The sequence below is a fragment of the Gavia stellata genome, chromosome 10 (assembly GCF_030936135.1).
Source record: "Gavia stellata isolate bGavSte3 chromosome 10, bGavSte3.hap2, whole genome shotgun sequence".
Taxonomy (NCBI): domain Eukaryota; kingdom Metazoa; phylum Chordata; class Aves; order Gaviiformes; family Gaviidae; genus Gavia; species Gavia stellata.
The window spans coordinates 26,583,829-26,602,299 of NC_082603.1; the positions used below are offsets into that span (position 1 = coordinate 26,583,829).

An 18,471-nucleotide genomic window follows, 5' to 3' on the forward strand; every position below is an offset into this window, starting at 1 on the left:
GCCCCGCTCCGCTCCGTCCGCCGCCGCGCTCCGCCCGCCGCGCCGCCCCGCCCCGCCGTTCCGCCGCCGGAATGAAACGGGCGGAGGCGCAGGCTGAAAATGAACTTTTATTGAGATCAAGTAAAAGTCGCGTTACATGGTAAAAGGCGTGGAGCGCTGTAGCTCAAACCCAGCGGGGCAGAGAAGCGCCGTGCGCGCCCGGCACGGTGCGGCTCCACTCCTTGTGCAGGTCAGTGACCGAACGGAGACACACAGTGGTCCCTACAGAGGGGTCACCCAGAAAACGCAAATACAGCCTGAAAATGAACCCGAGAATCACAGCGTAACAGCAAGTCTCAGCTACAGCCCCAGCTGCCGCCTGCAGACCTGTCAACTCTCACTGTTTAAATTAATTTCAGACACCGCTTTTTTCCCCCAGGCCTCGCCACCCGCAGAAGCATGGAACCTCCTCACGCTGGCTGCCCGCTGCCCCTCCGAAGCCTGCCGCCTCCAGCCAACCTGCCCTCCGCCTCCAGCCAACCTGCCCTCCGCCTCCAGCCAACCTGCCCTCCGTAGCTACGGCAGATAGCGGACCCGCACAAGCGTATTTGCTGCGCCCACGGCTTTTAAGCCCTCTACCATCTGCAGTGTGATTAAAACGTAGGGGAGGAAGCCTGCCAAGACCCAGCGGCGGGGCTTTGGAAAGCATGCAAGGTGGACAGCAGCAGCACAGCAGAAAACTTGCACGGGTGGGAGCGGCTGGCTGGGGACCACCGGTGCTCCCAGCCTGCAGCACACTGCTACCGGCTACCCTAGGCCAAACATAAGCGACCACTGTACTCAGGGAGGATCAGATTTTGTTAAATCGATAGCACAAGTCCATCCTACGACAGCAGTGACTACAGCAATTAGCAATCCACTATGCTCTTAACATGCAAATAAGCAGCACCACTGGACAGCTGTGCCCTGGTGCCAATTACTGACCAGCTCAGCTCCTTGGCCACAGGCAGAAGACACAGGCAGCTGGAGCAGCACACACTGTCTCTAGCTGACAGTTTCACTATTGCTGTTGAAGAGACTTCTAAAAGTAAAGCAGACTGCAACAAAACACCAATAGATTCACATGGCAATACAGTGATCCCTTAAATTTTAAGGTAAGTTAAACTCCATACAAATCAAACTTCCAAAAATATTTTGCAAACTCTGGCATATGGCTATGATACAGTATGTACAAATAAAACACCAGAATGGTTACATTTTATTGCTAGGTTTTTTTTTGGTTGAGGAATTATACAGTAGTGTATAAAAGGGTATGGGAAGTGGCAAGAAGCAAGTGTTGGCTTCTCGTCCTCTCAAAAGCCAAGGTTGGTTGGTTTTGTTTTTAAATACTGTATTTTCAAATGTCACATCAAAAGCATCTCCATGTTGGGTCACGTCTGCATTACCCAAACAGGATAGAAGACCAACAGTGAAAGAAGCCTAGGCAATGGGTAACAGGGTTCCATTTTGTACATTCCTTCACTGATTCATACTCCAGAACACAATTATTTGTAAAACAATTACTCCAGAAACACTAGTGGATCTAAACACAGAGTATAAACAAACCCTTAAGTTCCTCTATAGTGAGGAAGCCTCACTTACAAAGCATGCCTCAGTAGAGAACGCCGATGCGACTGCATGCTCCTATCCTGCTTTCTACATCCTTCTGTCAGTGAGAACACAAAAGGTAAAGGTACCAAGAAGTGATCATGTTCACATTAGTCAGGAAACAGCCCACAACTCTACTCTGGGCCTTTCCCATGTGCTCACACTCTTAGTGAGCAGGAGCTTTACTCAGGGTACTTCAGAGTGACCCCAACAACAGTGGATGGAAGAAACCGGCAGCACCCGCAACCCTGATCAAAAGATCTCCAGTAACGTGTCAGCAAGACCATCAGCACACCGCTGATCACACCCGAGGCATGAACTATTCAGGTGCTACTCAGCAGGCTGCATTGTAGACTTTTACCTCTTAAAGCATCTGTTGAAGTTCTTCATTAGCTTGCTCTTTTAAAAAAAAAAATAGATAGGGTCATCTCACAAAATAATCTGGACGCAACACAGCAAAGCTAAAAGAATGCTGAAGTGAAAATCCAAGCACTTGGTAGGTAATTGCTCCTGTAGGCTCATGATATAAAAACACTTTGAACTCTTCCCCCTAAAAAGAAATCCTGCTATAGATGGGCATGAATTACCACTCCTGCTTTCCTCTAACTGAGTCCAAAATCATTCATGGATATACTTAGTCAAAATTAGAAATTCAGCTGAAACTCTTAACAACCCTTTTTAGACCCAGTCTCTCATCATAAACAGCTTACTACCAACACAGCCCCTGACACAAACTTCCCCTTAAATATGCATAATTTACTCTATCTCAAATATTTACAAGCAGAAGAAGCCCATCTTTACCAGACAGATTTCTTTCTGCTCTACATAAAGTGCAGCTCTCTAATTTAAGGCAAATTTCAGTGAAATACAAAACCATAGTTTTATTTTAGTATGTACACATTTTAAATTAAAAACAAGAATTCCCTTGAAAAGGAAAGAATGAGAGGAAAATGTTTCCAAGTTTGGGATTTTTCTGAATTTTAAACACAGTCCCAATATTATGTCCTACCGACATATAAATTTGTAAATTTCTTTTCAGTAAACACAAACAAAAAAAGAGGTGGCAATGTGTACAGTAATTTAGCTCCAAAGATCAGTAAAATACTGGGAAAGTGCAGACCTAGTTTTTCGTGTCCCGTAGTTTCCTTTAGCTACAGTAGCATCCACCAGTATCACATTTCTAAATATATATCCTATACACCTAATGCTAATCTCAGTTCTTGAAATGAGTATTTCTCATCTCCATCTGTGTCAAATTTCTTAAAGCTCTGTGACTCTTGGGCTGTAGAGCCAAGCAGCTTTTGAAGATCTTCATATGATAGTTTTCCATCGGCATCTTCAGTTGCTTTTTCAAACAAATTCTGAAGATCTGCAAAGAGAACAAGGATTGAAAAGTAGCTCCTTTAAGTACACAGCAATATCCTATAAGCTGCTTTTCCAGTTTTAATGAACTATGTCTTACTACCTATTAATTAAATAAAGCATCCCCAAGTATGTACCTTGCCTTCTGCGTTGTCGCAAGCTGTCAGTAACAGTTTAGGAGAAAAAAAAAGCATGAACATTTCTGGATTAAATTACACTAAACGTGAAAAAAAAAAATCCCTATTTCTGGCCATGACTAATAGCCCATTCTACAACCACTAACTGCATACAGACAAAGTTATCCTCCACAAAAGCAAGTTCTGAATAACTGTTGCTATACCAACAGCACAGATGATATAAAGGGAAAAGTGTCTATTCATTTCCTAATGCAAAGCACTGCCCTTTCAGAGGCTGAAGAGACTTAACAGCAAGATCCAGAAACCATTCATTTGATCAGTCAATGTTCTCTTAAAAAAAGACAACAAGAAAAAAACCAAAACATACACTCACACCTACTTCATTTTCCTTCAGCACCCTAATTCTGCCCTTGACTTCCCTCTAAATCTCTGAGGCACTTGGTATAATATTTTGGCACTCAAAACAACTACAATTCACTTATAATGCACACTCCTGTTTAAATCCCAGTTTCTTTTCTTTTACATGCTAGTCTTATTTTTTTTAATTACTTTTTTTTTTTTAAGTCCATAGTTTTCAAGCTTTTAAAATTCACCTCGCTTCTCCCAGAATGCCCAGACACACTACCGTAATTCCAGTTATACTTATCGTCTCCTAAACATTTACATGAAATATTCAGAAAAAGAAAAGGTCAGCCTAGAAAGGACGTACCTTCAATGCTGGAAATTCCTGGTAAGGACAGATGTCTCAGCTGTCCGTTACCCTCTGTGTTGTCATCAGCTGACCTTGAAGCCAGCCTTGAAAGGTCTGTGGGCTTTACTGTAGTAGTCAGACTACTTTCAACTGCTACAAAACAATTTCTATTAGTCTTACTAATTCCACAGAATTACAGTTAGCAGAAACAAAAAAAACCCAATAAAACTAATTTTTTTTTTTCATCACAGATGCCATATGGGATAAGAATGCTGCAAAATCGTTTCAGAATACAGCAGTGTTGTCCCTTTTACCAGTAACTGGAAGAACAGAAGGAAGGAAACTGTTTTGGACAGTTACACAGCTTTAATCTTTCATGCTGTACTAGAAGATGTGTACTATAAACTCCATACAGAGAATAGCTTGGAAGTGCTTTCTATTTCCCAGTCTGAAAGTGCTGAACAAGCTTTATTAAGTAAATTACATCTGCCCACCTGGGTTGTTTTCACCTTGTTAATGCAGGTATCTATCTTCCCCAACAGCAAGGTCTAAATTTCCAAGCCGCTGATTAACAAATTAACAACAAGCACAGTTCTACTGTAATTAAGTACTTCAAATCTTATCTTCAGCACTACCTGAATATATACAGCAAAAATGCAGAACTGAGACAAGTCAGCAGAGATGCAGACCTCTCCTCTATGTTACTCTTAGATTTTGAAAAAGCAAAAACAGATGTTACTGGGTATAGATTTCTACAAGTTAATCACTTTATGCCTTAAAATACAAGCTACTGATGGATGTGAATCCTGCTATACACATAAAAAGTCACCTTCAAACTTCTGTAGTCATACATAGTTTTCCGTTTTAGAGCCATCAGTTTCCTACCACTTTAACTGAAATAATATTCACCAAAAATCTTAAGGAACAGTCTGAATTATCCGCCTTCATTAGTCATTCTTTGAATTACACAGGGAACCTTCAGGTTTATGGATTACAACATTCTTACCGTTCTTTGATGTCTCAATGGATCTGTCATTTTCTGGCTTGCCTGTGAGAGCACTGATCATCTGACGCTTCTCTCTTAGTTTTAATACCTGAGAATCTCTAGTTCCCGTTTCCTGCATATGTAAAAAAAAAAAGTTTCTTAAAAAGCACCTCTTCAGTAGATAAAGAAGATCAGGAAAAGAAGTAATTTAAAATATGTAAGTACTTGAGTGACTCGGAGGTCTCCAGGCTGATCAAGTTTAAAACAATGAACAAGATTTAAAAATAATTTAAAAAAATCATCTATGGAAAGATGTAAGGAATAAATTCACATGGTCTGTCAGAAAATAGAGTCAGTACCTCAACCTGAGAATTAGGCAACTATTTTGCAGACACTGATTTCAGAAGAATCTGACATTTAATTTCCGTATTTCTTATATAAATGAGCAAGGCTCTGAAAAAATCATAATATAGAACAGTCAAACATACTTGAAGTGAACATTTATACATTAATTGAATTGCATAGTCATTTTAAATGTTTGTCTGCCATCCTGACTACCTTAGCGCTGGAGTCACTATACCTCTGTCAAAACAAAACCACCAGGTTTTTTAATCTGGAGCTCCTTTGCTCTTTTTATGAGTAGGTTCCAGATGATAGGCTGATCAATCCAAGCCTAGAACTGACAGTGTAGCCAGTTCACTCACCCGCCTTCTTTCCAGAAGATGGAAACTAACTTTAGCAGTGCCACCTCTTATACCCAGCCCACAATCTGGCCATGCAGTTAGTCTGTTAAACTCACTCACAGCCAGTCATCAGATCATTACTGAGAGGCAGCTTTCATCAATTCCTAGACTCCACTAGTGCAAAGTTTCTCTAAGTCAACCCAAGGACATTTTTAAACCTGGATAAATGATGTAAGCCCCTTTGCAGTGCGAACCTACAATAGTTGGGCTAGCTTTGATGACAGCATGGCAATGGGTACTCAAAATGAGCTGGCTGCTGGAGTCCCCTGTTCCTCTGTACCTCTCAAGATTCTTTCAGCTGCATGGAAGGATATTACAGCAGCTCTGCTATGTTATCCCATATGTAGTCAGAATGGCAAGACTTTAAACTATTACAACTTTTCTTCCATTATAATTGACTTCCTGTCCCCAAAATGGGGTGGATAAGCTGTCCTTCTACTCTGGACTTTTAAAAGAAACTGGATCAGATTAGCCTGCTTGCAGATCTTTCCTCAATTAAGTCTCATTTAAAACATTATTATAAAGACAATGACATGCTCTACTAATGCAGTATGATTTGTGTTTCCTTACTTTACCTTTGATTCTTTATTTGAATGAGTTTCATTGTCTAGTTGATCTTCATTTTCCACTTTTAGAGAGGTAGTTGCATCACTCCCCTACAGGAAAAACAGAGAGCCAAGTTTATTCATGTGCTTATTTTCCACAACAGAGTTTCTTTCCTTCAAATCTGGCAGGCATGAAGCAGTAAAAAACCAGGGCAAATACATGTTAGAATAAGTATGAAGACAGTGAGTTATGTAATTTACCACAATACGTCAGCATGTTGCTTATTGCTAAACATACAGAACACATTCTCAGAGACTGGCCCCAGTATGACATACAGCAAGCACTGAAAGGATTTACAAACATATTTAGTATGATTTTTTTTAGCATTTAAGCACCGCTGAACAATCCAGAGGCCCGCCTAGCTCCTCAGTGGTCTTAACAGAACCCTTACATGCTAGAGTGCCTTCCTAAAACATAGTTAAAGACGTTTGTGAATCCTGTCCCATTAAGCAGTCCCCCAAATCTTAAATGTCACAGTGTTTTGGACATTCTTCTGTAGATTCTGCAGGGAAGAAATGACTACTTCAGAGATACTCTTAACATTGGTTATCTGTTCAGAAATATGGAACAAATTCCAGTCTTCTAAAGTGAAATCCTAAGTGTCTCAAGTTTCATTCTGACATTTTCTTTAGTTAGGTTTGAAAAGCTGTATCTGTAGGGTATAGAAAGTACTGAAACTACTAGCCTCAATAGACACCCTTAGTCATCAAATATTTACCACAGTGGTAGAGAAGTTCTCTCTTTTGTCCAGATTATTGACAGCAAGGGTGGAGTTTTCCAACAGCATAACCTTCCGGCTAAGGTTGCCAATGGTTGAGTCCACATTTAGAAGCTTGATGTCATTCAACTTTTGGTACACCACTACAGTATTATTTAGCTCCTCCAAAGCTGCGTGCAGCAATTGGCTTTCCTGAAATATAAAACCAGCACATGTCAGTTTACCCAACCTTTGCAGCACTCTTGCTATTAACAACATGGTGACTGACCCAGTTTAACTGGGCAGACTTCAGATTGGCTCTCCACTGTCACCGCTGAAAACATCCAACTGGAAGCTTCCAGAAAGTTATTCCAGCTTTCAAAGTTTGAAACTGAGATTTTCCTCAGGGCTAACCTCTTTGTTGCTAATGTAACCACTTCAACTGTGCCAGAAAACACACAAAGCCTATTCATCTAATTTTCCAGGGCAAGCTTAGTAACCAGACCAACTATTTTTCCCAGGAAAGTATGTCCTAGGCATATTTATACGGAAGATTCATTTTTGAGGAAGATATTGACTGTATTAAATGTAAATAAATGCAGTCATTCAGCTAAACACCCACACATTATCCTTTTTTTTTGTTGCTGAATCCCTGCTTTCCACACCTCATTACATCAAGGGTGAGTCAATACATGCCACTCCCAAATTTGCTTAGAGGCAAGTACCTGCTATAAAATCCATTTGATAAAAAGCCTTCAATTCATTTCCATTTACACGAGCAAAGTACACCTATAACTTGTTTGATATTCGTTTCAGCCTTTTTACTCCTCACACAGTTAGAATATAAAAAAATACTCTCAGATTAGGATACTTACCTGTTTGCACATACACAAGAACAAGCTACAGCAAAATTATCTTATACTTCATTTTGAAGAATGCTATCTGTATTATCTTGATAAAACCCATACTTTTTTGTATACTATAGTACTGCAAAACATACAAAAAAGTTAAGTATCAGTGATACTTGTACCAATATTCCTAAGGGAATTTCTCCAAGGGAGAAAAATACCTGTTTGCAGTTTTCTGTTTGATTTCCCTCAGTCCTTGGCACAACAGTAGAGGGAAGTGAAGGTATCTGTTTTAATTCCTTCTAAGGAAAGAAGTAGAAAATTATGTTACCAAATGCCTGTAAAAAAAATACTAAGCTTTTAATAACTGTCAGGCTGTAGCTAAGGGTGTTTTGCTACAATTACAGTCACTCATGTCTGTTGTGCACGCAGTATTTTAACTAGGCTAATACAGAGGTTTTTTCTTTCAGACACATAAGGTCCAAATTTATTTTAATTAAACCCTCCTAATTAGCTCTTCTCCATTTAATGAAGTATTATGACACACATTTCACTGCTACCATACACACTGCCATATCTGCAACGTTGTCATAGCCCCCACTGACTGAATCAAGTATTATAATGTGTCTAATTTAGATTTTATCTGCAAATATTCTTAAAGTAATGCTGTATTGCAGTTTAGCTGAAAAACTTTAATTGTTAGTTAACCCCAAGTAAGAGATCAGTATAAATACAGTCAGTAGTTTCTGGTAAAGACGGTCAGTGATTTCATCCTTAATTCAACCAACAAACTGTATCTCAACACTTCCACCATCCCCAGTTCCTAAGACAGTGCAGACAGTTACCATAAGCAGTACCCTGCATCACTCAAACGCAGAGATTCCTAAGGCTCCATATCTGTGTAGTAGGAAGCAAAAATCCACAGGATAGAAGTATAGAAGCAACCAACAACTCTGGCTACAGAAAAATACATACTTGACACCATATAGGAGATGCCACACAGGGATTATGAGATTAGCAGTGTATTAACGTACCAACCAGCACCTAAAACTTTAAACGTATTTCGAAGGCGTAAGGTAAAACTCCACACAGTTCTTAAACTCACTTCATATTAGGCAGGTAACTGCTAAAACACAATATTAAATCACTACACTTTCTTACCACATCATTCTGGAGTATTTCTATGGATTTCTTGTATTCTTCAATGGCTGTCTGTATATTTTCAACATCATGAGAAACACTGGTAAGAGTGCTACCTATGTTTGCCACAGTCTGGAAGAAAAAAGTAGACAAAAATCTCAGCCTTCCTCAACTGTACTGTTCCAAAGTTTCAATCTGTTAAACACTATGTTTTGCTAGTGAAACTGCAGGTTGACCGCCACAGAAATATGCACGTGAATTTGGAGTATTCGGAACCTCCTTTGCAGACAAAATTGCAAATTATACTCATCCCATCTCCAGGCCAATAAATGAACACACATACACACACTACACCACAAGAGCTTAAGCTAGGTAACTAAAATTAGGGGTTTGCTACTCTCACTCCTAAAACAATACAAATGTTCTGGCCTTAATTTACAAAAAAATAATCCTGAGATGAAGACATCTTACTTCCTCTCTACATGCAGTACTTGTATTGAATACAAGGATGCTGACATTAACCATTTACCTGGCCTTAACTGTCTTTCAGGGCTACCCATCAGACACATCATACACTGTAGAACTAGTCTGCCAAAGGTCACTAATTAGATTTTCGAGAAAGTATTACCTTTTTTTAAAGGAGAGAATAGCTCTGAAGTATCAGGATAGACCCTGTGAATTCTGCATGTACAGTCAGCATGTTGTGACAGCTGCCTTTGCTGCTGACTACTTCTGTCCCATCCTTCCCTTGCCTTCACCTATGTGAACTCCCCCTACCTCCACCTCTAACTTTAGAAAGGAACTATTCTGAAAAGCTGCACTGGTGTTTTAGCAGCTGACAGTATAGCACTTGGAGTCAGACTGTCGGCTAGGACATCCACAACCACTAGTGGAAGTTACAGTAATGGGACTGAGCATGCCCCTATGCTTCTCATTCCATTTTCGATACTTTCTTCAATCATTAAAACAAACAGAACCCATCTAAAAAATCCCCTTTTTCTATAACCCTGTTATAAGCTCTTAAGGCACTGAAGAGACCCTCTAGCTACCCAGGCTATATTCAAATGATATCCACACAAATCTTCCCCCAGCTCTTCATTTTGCAAGTCTGAACGAACCCAGGTTCAGTAAGCAATCTCTCTGCCCTGGAGGACCTCAGGACACCTTTAGCGCCTTTCATCAGTCTGAACAAAAGACCCTGTCCAAGAGGAACTCTCTCAGTAATCCTTCAGGACTCTAACACCAGCAGGCAGCTCCGCGTTTTCCAGAACAGTACCTAAAGGGAAAAAGGCTTAAGAAAACCAAAATCCTATTCTAAGAATAGCAGCCTTTTCTTCCAAGAAAGGCAGGTAATTCCAAAGACAGTTGGACACAATTGACAGTTGATCAGGAGATTTTTTCACCAGGGCTATCAAAAGCCAGGCTACCTACCTACACCCACTGAAGTTCTCCTGTGTGACACGAGCTCGCGCAACATGCACGCAGGGGTCAAAAAGAAGTCCAAGACTTTAAATCTATTGCTTTTCATTAACATGACACTTACAAACCATTCAAACTACTGTAGAAAAACTATTCTGAGGTTTAAATACACTCAATACCTTGCAATATACCTCCTGGAAGGATTCCAGCTCTGTTTTTATTATATCAACCTTCCAAAACATAAATGCAAGCAAGATGGCATCAAGACAGCAGTGGAAACAGATGCCACATCTAACACCTTACTTAGACTCAACAGCAGAGACTGGAAAGAACTCAAAAGTTCCCAAGATCTTTGATTTTCATGAAGTGTGACCAAGGATGGTCTTATTTCAACATGAAAAAGGCTTGCTGTTCAGCAGATCGCTGCAAGCTGAAACCTGTTGGCTCTAACACTTTGTCCTGACAGTACTGAAGGCAGCAAGATGACAACTGTTTTTATATATTATATAAATAAAGTAGGTGCAGGTTCCAGACTCTAGGTACTACCTTAAGACTTATTCCTGATATGACACACTGAAAATCCAGCATGCTCGTAACAGCAAATTAGAAGCTTAGGAAATAGCTTTGTACTCCTCCCAGAAAAATAAATCCTAGCAGCCTGATCAGCCAAACCACACTAATTGCTTTGCATATGACTAGCTTGTTGATTATACATTGATTTTGTAGGGATAGGAAATGAGAAGTGGAAACCCATAAAAGCCTCAGAGAAGACTGCACTGACATTAGGTGTTAGTCCAATATAAATGTTTATTGCTAAATAAACAGAACTGCCATGGAAGAGCCAGGGAAGTCTCAACAAGCCCTTCTTTTTACCAAAATAAACAGGACAGTTTTTTGGTAAAGAATGCTCAGCTAAGGCACACAGTAAGACACTGTAGTAACAGAAGTCACTTTATAAGTAAGCCTGTGTCACCCAGTAGGGCCCATCTTTCAAGGGATTGTCAGAAAGCCATCCCAGTACAATTCATGTTTTGCTGTGGAAGTACTGAACACCAAGAAAGCTCTCACGCTAGTGTTCCATGCCCACCGCTCCCAAGTTAGATCCCCACGCGGCTCAGGACTGTAAATGCAGAGCCAGATTTAGAACTATATACTGCTCAAGATGAGGAAGTTTTCCAGAAAGCAATCCATTTTCTTTTCCAATTAAGCTAAAGAAACCATCTATTTGGAAGCAGAGTTGTAAAACTGCAGACAGGCTTTTTGCAAGTATCTTAAATGATCCTAAGATTAGTAACCTGAAGGAAAGCAACCAGGAAGAGCAGCTCCAACATAAAGAAGTGACAACATAATACAAACAAACGCATCTCCAGAAAGAGAGAACTAAGGCCTTCAAATTTTTTATCTGTCATACATGATCATAGGACCATACAATATCAAGTATATGAAGCACAATTTAAAAACAAGATGGAGAAGCAAATATTGCTCACATGCAATTCAGGTAACTCCTGTTATCACTGCGGTCCCCAAGAACCCAGCTGCCGCTCAGAGCAGCACAGAACGTGTTTAGCAACAGCCACGTTTACAGTACTTGCCTTCTGAAGTTTCTCTACTGTGAGAGGAAGAGAAATCAAATCAGAAGCAGACTTCACATTGTTTTTGAGATGATTTACTGTTGAGGTCAATAGTGATATCTAAGAACAAAGAGGAATATTTAGAATTAGTCAACGTAATCCTAATTCTGACCTTTCCCAATAATTATGACTTAATTTGTAACATTAAAACATAAGGCAAAACAAAATTACATACGTACACACACAAAACACCGCTGTCTCTAGGTTAGAAGTCCTGCCTAGGCTGCATTAAAAATATTCTGCCTCTTGCAACAGAAGCAAGATATTTTTTTTAAAACCGAATGAAAGTTACAGAAGCCCCTTCTTTTCAATAAGGTACCCTCTGCCCATTTTACATTCAATCCCTTAAAAGAGGCTGTTGCCCAAGAAAGATTTTAAAAATTGTGCAAGCAGCCCTTACGTGGAGGAAACAGTCATCCACTTCTGTATTCAGCAATCAAACCTACCTGGCAAAACCCAGCAAAGCCACGTAACTTCTCTAGCTGAGTGACGGGCAATCACCCAAAGCTGCTACAGAAGTGGAATAGCAACAATCTAGGTACAGCAGGTTAGCTCAATTTCTGTCAACTGTTTCACCCAGACAGCAAGTTAGTGAACAGCTCTTCAAGATTACTTATTCATACCAATTAAGAGGTTGTCAACTAAATTAAACACAACTACATGCTGGTCATCAATTGCTAACACTGTCACTTTAAGATCAATTTGTAGCCATCAGTAGTCAAAATGAAGAAAAATAATTTCTTCTCACTTTTGACAACACAGAAGTAGAGCAGATAAAACCCACTTTGTTCTGGTTAAAAAAGAAAGTTGTTTCGCAAGCTGAGGAAATGGACAAGATTCTAATTTTACATTGGGCCAACCTTGATTAGCTGGCTTGAAGAGTCTCTGGTTCCACAGCTGTGAATATTGGCTGAAATAATTCCCAGCAGAGCATCCCAACAATTCATGGAAAAAACCCAGTGACTACATTTTGATACCCAGAAGAGCTGGCTCAGACTGTAACCAGACCCTGAAGTAACTTGAGGGCTTGCAAGACCCATGTGTGAGTATCTTTAACATCCAGGTGCAGATGATAGCATTTTAAAAGTCCAACAAAGCACCCAAATATATTTGAAAATTTGACTTGCTTTCTTTGGCATCTGACAGTATGCATTATCCGCAGATATTCAGGTGCCCCATTAAGCACTTAACCACCGCATGGGACTGAAGAAAAACCAATCTGAGCAGGCACCGCAATACTCTTAAAAATTAAACCCAAAGCACCAGTGTCAGGGAAGGTTCCCCACGGACACCTCTTGATACCACTAACTGCAAGCAGCTCTGAACTTTTACCCTCTGAGGCAAGCATTTCAGCAAGAGCCTTGCTGGATGCTTTATTTGAAGCATGAGTTAATACAACAGTGAGGAAACAGCTTTCTGTTAAGTGGCTTAGTTCTAACCACATAAACAGAGCTAAGATTTACACCGGCTCAGATTCTGAGTGTGCATTAGCAGATTTTATATTCATAAGACACCAGTACTTCATTTGTAGCAACATGAACTTGCACTGATCTGGGTGACTCTTTTCACGCTTATGAAAAGTTTACAGACACTCTCAGAAATTTGAAATGTCAATTCTGTCATCATAAACATCACAACTATTTGGCAGGAAAATTAAGAACTGCACAGTTATCCAGTTCTTTTAAATTATGCTTGAAGTCTTTCCACCAGTTGCGTAATTTCTCCTCTTTGCAACTGGATGCTCAACTTTTTTTTTTTTTGCTTATTTAATAATGAGGCTTAACTTTAAACTTTATAACTAAACCTTAACTTTAAAAATAAAAGTTTAAGCATACGGTCGTGGAAGTCCTTAGAAAAAACTAAGCACTGCACTTAAAGTTAATTTCTTTAAAAATAAATCTGAAAGGAATCTTTTATTATTTTTCAAAACCAAGCACTGATCCCTCTCACCTGTTTATTGATCTCTGTGATATTTATCCAAATTTTATTTAGCCCCAGTTCTCCAGTCTCAATTTGTTCTAGTTGCTTTTGCTTCTGCACCAAATCTTCATTCAGTTTAGGAATTTCTTGGAATGACGTCTTTTGATTAGATTCCACTAAAAAATAATTAAATTTGTTTTAATAAAACCCAAAAGTCCAGGTAAACAACATTGAAAGGCAAAAGACAAATTACAAGCCGCAACATCTACAGCAGTTGAAAGGCAGTAATAACAGTTTCTATATAGGGGTTTATTGCCAATTCAGAATTAAGTGTTTGTTTGGAATGACAGCTCTTTTCTGTTTTAAGAGTACTAATATCTGCAGAGAGAACCCAGAGAGACCATACTGAATTTAACACTTCGCAATAGTACTGTCATTCTGGCAAGCCTCAGCAGGTCTTTATTTAGTGCAGTTATTTTGCATTACTTTCACAGAGGAGCATGAAGTAGTAATGGGACCATGAATAAGAACTGCCAACAGTACCAGGGCAAAGGAGGCACGTGAAATGAACCTCAGCACCCTTTCCAAGCCTGCAAAGGGCCTGCTGACGATGAAGTGAATTCCAAAGAGATTAATGTGATAACAGTTGTCCTATGTGTCAGAAAGACAACTGAAAAAAATGTATAAGCTTGCACACTAATGCCTGTTGGTAAACAAATCAGTAAACAAGGTCGTTGGAAAGAAAGCGAGTTATTACTGCAATTAATACTACAGGAAGGGGGAAACATGCCGCTCAAACCAATTCAAGTGGGCCTCAGAAATGCAGCTCTTCCAGGTCTGCAGTGACTAAGCTGTTTAGCTGCAAGACATATTAGGCAATCCTAAATCCCTAGGTATGGGAAACAAATAAGCAAAGGTTTTGAGATGGAGATGACAGAGCTCTCCAAAACCTGCACCTCCACCCTGCAACACAGCACAACACACTCCACAACAAACCACCAACGTTCAGACCACAAATCGCAAAGAACAGTGGGGCCTACACAGTAAGTAGCTGGCAGGTCCCAGAACAAAATTCCACGTGTGACCCATCCAGCTAAAAGGGGAAGCCTTCAGCAGTGCTTCATGCCCGTGGAGCAGATGCCCAAATACACACAACTGGAAAGCCAGGCATCTTCAAAAACCCACTTCACTTTTCTTGAAGCACGTACCTAGAAATTACTTTTAGGACCGAGTAATCTGCCCTGATCACTCAAGATCCAAATAAGACTTTTGATTAAGCAAGACCTGTATTTTAGCCAAAACAGACTGAAAGCGAATTGTGCATTTGACACAAGCAGTTCACACTGAATCTGATGTTTCAGAGGCTCTTGTAAACAAATTATTTTCTGTTTTGCCACTCTCGCTGTGTACAGCAAGACTCTACTTATCAGTTTTTCTGCAGTGCTAGGAAGGTTAAGTACTATATGCATTCTTCACATCACTACTAACAACTGAAAGGAAACACCGCAATGACTTCCCCCTACCCCAAATGTACTAGCGATGCAAAGACATCTTAGTTTTAAAAAGCTCCCATACCCTACTCAGTTTGTTCAAAGGATGGCAGAACATTAACAACTACTGCCAAGGGAATCTGCTCTTATGGGGAAAAGATCTGGATGAAGATTCAGAGGAGAAAGATTCTTTTTCCAAACCTGCTGTAGGACAGACTGATCCCATACCTTTGTTTCTCCATTCACCCCCCCATATGCAAATGACATAAAATTTGAACAAGAACCGGACAATGCAAGCAAGATAAACATTCAGAAGATACGAAGAAAAAACATAATACTGAAGCAATGCTTAAATTGCAGTAATGCCATAGCAAGTATTAGAGGTTTTTAAAAGAGCTCAAGACAAGAACATGTTTTCCAGTAATCTTTTTGAGAGAAGCATCAGAATCCCCTAGACTGCTTTTACAGGGCTGATCAGAACTTTTTCTACAGTAGCTTCTTTTGGAAGAGAGCATTCCCAAGCGTAAAGTTAGGAATTTTATAAGTGTATGTCCAAGCAACTACAGGCCCACCTAGTAGAGCATCCCTGCTCCTCAGGAAATACAGAGCAGGCAAGAATATACAACACCTGCCTTAGATTCACCCAGCCTCCAAGTGGTTTTGACTCAGAGGACTCCTCAGTTCAGGAGCAGTTTGTCACTCAGTACTTTCAGACTTTGAATAAGCAGGTAGGCAACTAACACTCTCATACTGCCCAATGCAAGTGTGAAATAGTGTAGTTACATTTACACTTACTAGTTCGAAACTTCTCTTTTATTGCATCCAGATCCTCCTTGAGAGCCACCTGCATCCAGACCAAGCCAACACATGCTACCACACAAGCAGCAAGAATGACAAACGCACATAACGGGTAACAGAACTTGCAGCATCGTAGATAGTCTCCCCTGGGTAAAAGAAAAAGAACAGATTGTGAATGTTCAACAATACCTAGAAAAGTTTTATTTTAAATGCTGATCTACCAAAGTAAAGGACAGCGCTGGAACAGCACACATTTTGGCTGACAAGAGCTAACGAAGAGCATTTCCAAGAATAAATAAGGCTATACAGTGCGATCAGGGCTATCGCTTTCTGTTCAGTTTATCCTCAGGAGGCACATCTCGCATATTTAAGAGTAGATGTCAGGTTTCTTTTACTAAAATTTCCTGCTCTGCTCACATAAACTTATGTTAGGAACATCTGCTTGATAGCTGGAAAGCAGGCTTCAAGAAAGGGTACTGCCATAATGTTATGACAAGTACTTCTAGATTATCCTAAACTGCAAAAGCCTAAGTTTCTCTGTGATGTGCCTACTTTTAGTTATTCTTAGAGACGCACTAATAACGCTGTTACTTAACTGAAAAGTTTATCTATTGGCAAAAGCACATCATGTCCATGACAAAACCAGCACTGCATCAGCTCGCAGATACAGGATTGTTCCACACTGAACACATGCGGATAACTGTGCTCAACATTTCAAGCAACCGATTCCGAGCTGCTCTAAGGACTTCAGTTGCGGTGAGCATAAAACAGGAAAACCAAGGAGAAAAAAGCCAGAGGAAGGTTCAGATCTACTTCTACACCCAGCCCGGCGACCTGTTGGCCCAGACAAACTCAGTGCAGCTCCAGGTCTTTCCTGGCAGTTCCCAGCTCCCCACGACCCCCCCCCGCAACCGCCAAGCAGACCCGCTGAAGGCAACGCAGCCACCTCCAGCACCGCCCCGGAGTCCGGCGCCGAGGCGAGGGGCTCCCGCCGCGGTGGGGCCGGGGCCAGACCCCCAAGCGGGCAGGGCAGGACCGGGCCGGGGACTCAGAGGCACCCCCGGGGACTCACTTGCCGCAGCGGCCCCGCGCCCCCGCCGCCGCGAACTCGTCCTCCTCGGAGCTGGACTCGGAGTCGGAGGCGGGCGGCTCGGTGCGCAGCAGCCGGTGGCCCGAGCCCTTCTTGGCAGGCTTCTTCCTGCGGCCGTCGGCGGCCAGGCCGATGAGGGCGTTCAGCTCCTTCCGCTTCTTCATCCTCTTGTGGGGCGTCGGCGGCGGCGCGGCCGGCGGCTGGCTCCCGCCTCCCTCCTCCTCCGCCGCGGCAGGCGCCGCCAGCGCGCCCCGGCTCGCCAGCCTGCGGCCCGGCCGCGGCTACAAGCGCTCCGCGGGGCCGCGGCCGCTGCTCCCCCACCGGCCCCACGGCGGCACGCCCGGCCCCGCTACCGCCACCCGCCCCGCCCGCGCCATGGCTGCTCTCAGCGCCGCCGCGTCCCGCCCCCTCCACCTGCGAGCAAGCCGCGCTCCCATTGGGCGGCGCTGGACCGCCCCGCTCGGGGCTTAAAGGCCCAGGCGCTCCCTCCGCGCGAGCCGGGCAACCGGCGGAGGGTACGCGGGTTCGAGTCCCGCCCCGGGCGGGTGGGACGAGCGGTGAAGGAGGCGGCTAGACGCAGCCGAGCGGAGGGGCACGGCCCGGCTGGTGCCTCCCTCCGCGGTTACCGCCCGTCCCTTCGCCCACCGGGCTCGGCGGGGGCCCTTGCTCCCAGAGGTGGCCGTGGCAGGGAAGCGGTGTTGCCTGGCAGCTGCCTGCCCCCTGCCTGCCGCGAAGCGGTGCCAAAGCTGCCGCGTTCCCCACCCAGCCGCTCGGCTGCCCGCAGAACCAGCCCGGTGCAGCATTCACCACGCTCGCTGTGGAAGAGATGTCGTCTCAGCCGTTTTTAAGATGCGGCTTAAAATGATTGCTCGCTCGGGGGGGCGGCAGCGGGGAGGTGGGGAGGGAGGGAGGCAGCTGCCGGCCGGGATGCCGGGGTGGGAGTGGGTGGAGATGAGGGTGAAACCTCGGGAGGCAGGAATATGTGACGAAGACCCCGGGGGGAGGAAGCCCAGGGGATGCCTGTTTTCTCCTTCAGGCTTGTGTGTACTACAAGCCTAAAGACCTGCGTGCAAAGGAGCGATATTCCCAAATGCCGGCTTCTCACGCCCGGTGGGATGGTTGTTACCCACCCTCACTCAGCCAGGCTCTTGTTCTCTTCCCTAAAAGCCCCGACCGCGCTCGGTCTTTGCCGTTCCCCCGGTGGCAGTGCACAGCCCGGGGGCCGGGGGGGGGGGGGGGGGGGGGGGGCATGTGAAGGCAGCCCCAGCCGTGCCGGGGCGGCTCGGCG

The 18,471-nt window shown here is 42.9% G+C and overlaps 1 protein-coding gene across 2 annotated transcripts; it reads right to left on the bottom strand.

The window, feature by feature from the left end:
- Positions 1–94: 94 nt before the first annotated feature.
- Positions 95–17,347, bottom strand: EFCAB14 (EF-hand calcium binding domain 14). 2 transcript variants are annotated; one of them, XM_059822339.1, is made up of 11 exons: positions 17,166–17,347; positions 16,091–16,239; positions 13,836–13,981; positions 11,847–11,945; positions 8,857–8,967; positions 7,917–7,994; positions 6,869–7,060; positions 6,120–6,200; positions 4,823–4,934; positions 3,835–3,969; positions 95–2,995 (listed from the first exon to the last, which is right to left on the bottom strand). In XM_059822339.1, the coding sequence occupies exons 1-11, from the start codon at positions 17,345–17,347 to the stop codon at positions 2,820–2,822; spliced, it is 1,461 nt and encodes a 486-aa protein (XP_059678322.1). In that variant the 3' UTR covers positions 95–2,819. The 2 variants fall into 2 exon arrangements, with proteins under 2 accessions (XP_059678322.1, XP_059678321.1); XM_059822338.1 differs by having other exon boundaries at positions 7,917–7,997.
- Positions 17,348–18,471: the final 1,124 nt, after the last annotated feature.

Coding starts and splice junctions, on each gene's coding strand:
- EFCAB14 (XM_059822338.1), bottom strand. CDS start 17,347: ATGAAGAAGCGGAAGGAGCTGAACGCCCTCATCGGCCTGGCCGCCGAC. Junction 7,998..8,856: donor AAATACTCCAGAATGATGTG/GTAAGAAAGTGT, acceptor TTCTTTCCTTAG/AAGGAATTAAAACAGATACC. Junction 2,996..3,834: donor AGGAATTTCCAGCATTGAAG/GTACGTCCTTTC, acceptor TTCTCTTTGCAG/ATCTTCAGAATTTGTTTGAA.